Source organism: Gymnodraco acuticeps, unplaced genomic scaffold (assembly GCF_902827175.1).
Source record: "Gymnodraco acuticeps unplaced genomic scaffold, fGymAcu1.1, whole genome shotgun sequence".
Taxonomy (NCBI): Eukaryota; Metazoa; Chordata; class Actinopteri; order Perciformes; family Bathydraconidae; genus Gymnodraco; species Gymnodraco acuticeps.
In genome coordinates, this window is record NW_022990028.1 from 58404 (window position 1) to 62500 (window position 4097).

The following is a 4097-nucleotide window of genomic DNA, read 5'->3' on the forward strand; positions in this document are numbered from 1 at the left end:
GCTTTACAGTCCGCCCATCGGACTCCATAGTCGGCCTTATTCACAGCACCACCCACCCTCCTGTGGAGGATGTTCTCATGGCCCTGGTTACCTATCAGGGGGTGTATTTTGCGGTGCTTTACAGTCCGCCCATCGGACTCCATAGTCGGCCTTATTCACAGCAGCACCACCTGCCCTGCTGGAGGTTCACACTTTAACTTGTTTTACCCTCCTCTGCCTTACACATCCTCCCACATTTGAGCACTCCTCACGTGGACTAAACCCCTTCATGCACACCACCAGAACCTCGTGCCCCTGGGGATCTTAATGGGGAAACACCCATATTGGGTTATAAAAAAGAGGACAAATTAAGTAATTTTAACAAACTTTATTTACAGAAATATATACATTGACACTTTATAACATTATAACATTATTAACTCATCCAGCACAAGCGGACTGAGTACAACAAAACATTGCATATTTACAAGTTGGTCACTGGCAACATTGTCCGTATCGGGTGAAGTTGGTGCAGAGGCTGGCACCCTCTCTTCACCCGTGTCTGAGGGACTGTGTTCGGCCATTGACTGTTCCCTCTTCGCCGCTCTCCAAGCGTTGAAGTCTTTGTATAATTCATCTGACGTCTCGGTATCGGTGGAGTCTTGGTAGGGAGTAGGGCTATGCTCCTCTCCAGAGCTGTCACGGTCACTGTGGATGTCAATGTCCCCCAAATTGTCTTCACTCACCCCTGATGCTGCTGCGGCCGCTGCTTGCAGTGACTCTGTGAAGAGCATTCGTATGTCCGCAGCCTCCTTCAAAGAAGGATTCTTGGCATAAAATTTGTCTGCAGTTGCAGTGTTGTGACACATGAAATCACTCACTCTTTGGCGGTTGCTTATGTCCTGAAACCTCTTCGCATTATCGGCGTGGACTGTGCGGAGGTCGGTGAAGTTAATGGGACCTTTTAGTCCAACATCAGCCCATGCCAACCTCAGGAAGGTGGCAAGGTTCCTCGATGGGTTCTTCCCCGCTATGCAGAGGAAGTAGCGGTTGTTGGTGCCGGTCAGCGTCCCCTTGATTTCCAGCCACCTCTTCATCCATCCAAATTCTTCTATGGTGAGGTACATCTGCGCTTCCCCGAACGCGTTGGCCGTCTTGTGGTTGCTTACCTGTTATGACAGAGTTAGAGAGCGTCAATACAAGTATCAATCATCCACAACATGTGTATCACTGCCAGAATAAACACATGTTTTAATAGCTCACTCACGTGGATGAGGTGGCCAAAGGCAGTGCCAGTTATCTCCGCCTTTAGGACCTCCGTGTTGGTCATGTTGGAGTAGACCCCCGGACGGTGCCCATAAATGCAGCTCCAATTGAGGGTCATGTACCCATAGAGCAGGCTCCGGGTTGCGTGAGTCGGATTGCTGGTCATCACGTCCAGGAGCTGAGGGATGCGAGTTTTGGCCGCAGTCAAACATGCCATGATGTCTTTATGGCGTGGCAGACCTTCCATCTTGTCCCGCTTCACCTGCATCTGGTGGATAAACACCTTCTTTCTCATGGACTTCAGGATGGCAGCAACTTCCCGTGCACTTTGAATTGCCTTGTGTTGGAAAGTGCTATATAAATAAACTTGCCTTGCCTTGTGATTAAAATCATGTCATTCTGGTTGAGCCTGCTCCCCTTGCATGGTGTTTCATTCATGTACTTGAGAAAGTGTGATATATTTTTGATATAGAAGTCAGATGTCGTGACCTGTAGGCTTGACTTTATCAGGCTCCGGGACCACCCACGTATCCTCTTCAGATCCCTCAAAAAGAGCCAGTCAGACAGGCGATTGAAACCGTGTGCCATGAAGCTTAGGAATGATTTGACTCTGCTTATTTTGGAGACTGCGTTTTCTTGGAGCCTCACTGTTGGATCGATGCCCTCATAATGGTCCTGGTAGCCTTGCAGATACTTCTCCATGATGCGTGGGAATGTAATGTCCCGCATTCGATTCCCCCGGCCCCTGCCGCTGAACCAGGGGGAATGTATGGGAGGGGAGGATGACGAGGCCTCGGTATCTATGGATGCAGGTTCTGAGGAGCTGGATACAGGTGTGTGAGAGGCAATGGGGGACTTCCTGCAGGAGGGACCTTTGGACTTGGACAGCCTCTTTGGTGTTGACTCTGTTCGGGATCGTTTCCTTAGAAACACCCGCTCTTGGTCCTCGGCCCTCTGGTTCATCCTCAACAGACTAGAGCGAGCGGCTATCAATCTCGATTTCAGAAAAAAAAAAATCCTATAATGCACGATATCGCGAGGTCAACCTAAAAATCATAAAATTACAAAAAATAATTGTATGGAAATATTATTTCACCATCAATCCCGATAATAACACACATGTGGCGGACACATGTACTTTCGGACCCAAATAACCGCCAAGAATTGGACTTTCTACGTTGGACCTCTGGCATGGTCCAGACTAAGGACAATGTGAACGCGTGGACACCAAAGTCAACGATATTCACCCTGTGGCACCACCGTTCCAACTACGTCACTATGTGATCAACGTGCATCCAACGAAAATATTTTCTCTGTACGTGCAAAAATCTGGAAAGTCAACGTGCTCAATGGCTCCACTCAGCAATTCCTAGTTCACAGACACCTCGTTTGGACATAACGAAGCAACGGTGGATTTGTTATGAATTTATTAATCTTTGTGACACATGTGTAATCCTCTCCGCAAAACCTCTCGGGTCAAATGCCGATGGCGTACACATTTGTTTAGGGACTGCTTGACTGGCTTAACATGTCTTAAATTGGACATATTATACTTTTCCTGAAAGCTTGGATCCTCAGCAGCCATGGAAGCTTGGTTTGATATTTTCAAAACAAAGTTAGGGCTATGAAAATCCTCTTTGACCATTTTTAATATTCAACTTTTCATAAAAGCAGGAATATGTTCACTGGTTTTGGCCCGTTATCTCAGGATGAGAAGGGCTCTCATAGATAATGCACATATGGTGACATAGCTTAGGCTGAGGCCAATCCATAGATACCTGATTTGAGAATATTGGACCTTGTTAAGATTGTCAACCTCCTGGTGACATATGCGCATATTGCACAAGATTAGGATTGTATGCATTTATGTCATACTACAATGTCCCTAGACTTTCAACTAATTGAACATATTATACATTTCCTGAAAGCTTGGATCCTCAGCAGTCATGGAAGCTTGGTTTCATCTTTTTAAAACAAAGTTAGGGCTATGAAAATCCTCTTTGAACATTTTTAATATTCAACTTTTCATAAAAGCAGGAATATGTTCACTGGTTTTGGCCCGTTATCTCAGGATGAGAAGGGCTCTCATAGATAATGCACATATGGTGACATAGCTTAGGCTGAGGCCAATTCATAGATACCTGATTTGAGAATATTGGACCTTGTTAAGATTGTCAACCTCCTGGTGACATATGCGCATATTGCACAAGATTAGGATTGTATGCATTTATGTCATACTACAATGTCCCTAGACTTTCAACTAATTGCACATATTATACATTTCCTGAAATCTTGGATCCTCAGCAGCCATGGAAGCTTGGTTTCATCTTTTTAAAACAAAGTTAGGGCTATGAAAATCCTCTTTGAAAATTTTTAATATTCAACTTTTCATAAAAGCAGGAATATGTTCACTGGTTTTGGCCCGTTATCTCAGGATGAGAAGGGCTCTCATATATAATGCACATATCAATGCAGAGCTTGGATCAATACGTATCCAATGAGACCCTGCAAGTCATTCTCAAACCTTGTGGAGACAAAAATGTCCAGGTGCTCATATGAGCTCTACTTATTTAACTTGTGAAATGTCCACCGTTATGGGACTGTAGCTCAGGCCAGCTTTGTCCCTCAGCCTTGTTTCATACATCACTGCAAAGCTCAGACTGAGACCTTTCCATAGACACCATGAATATCAATGTCAGACCTTGTTTAGACAAACAGTGACCAATAAAGAGATGTGAATTATGTTTCAAACGCCTATTGCAAAAAACACAACTGGTGGTTTCTAAGTTTTGACCTGCTTCAAAATGTCCATTGCTGTTCATTTCACCATTAATTAGTACAGGCCAAATGTA

General features: G+C 44.9%; 2 protein-coding genes across 2 annotated transcripts in view; both read right to left on the reverse strand.

Moving 5' to 3' along the window:
• Positions 1 to 352: 352 nt before the first annotated feature.
• On the reverse strand, positions 353 to 1519 carry LOC117545262. The gene is made up of 2 exons (XM_034214993.1): positions 1247 to 1519; positions 353 to 1148 (listed from the first exon to the last, which is right to left on the reverse strand). Exons 1-2 carry the CDS (start codon positions 1511 to 1513, stop codon positions 405 to 407), a joined length of 1011 nt encoding a protein of 336 aa, XP_034070884.1. The 5' UTR covers positions 1514 to 1519; the 3' UTR covers positions 353 to 404.
• Positions 1520 to 1536: 17 nt separating this feature from the next.
• Positions 1537 to 4097, reverse strand: part of LOC117545258 — a 12956-nt gene continuing 10395 nt past the window's right edge. The window contains exons 2-3 of the mRNA XM_034214989.1: positions 1622 to 2209; positions 1537 to 1543 (exon numbers count right to left, since the gene is read on the reverse strand). Coding sequence (XP_034070880.1) covers positions 1537 to 1543; positions 1622 to 2209 — 595 coding nt within the window. The remainder of the gene's footprint in view (positions 1544 to 1621; positions 2210 to 4097) is intronic.

What these genes read in the sequence shown, in the direction of transcription:
- LOC117545262 (XM_034214993.1), bottom strand. Translation starts at nt 1,513, where the DNA reads ATGCAGGTGAAGCGGGACAAGATGGAAGGTCTGCCACGCCATAAAGAC. An exon ending in CCTTTGGCCACCTCATCCAC is followed by an intron (nt 1,149 to 1,246) that starts GTGAGTGAGCTA and finishes CTGTCATAACAG; the next exon opens with GTAAGCAACCACAAGACGGC.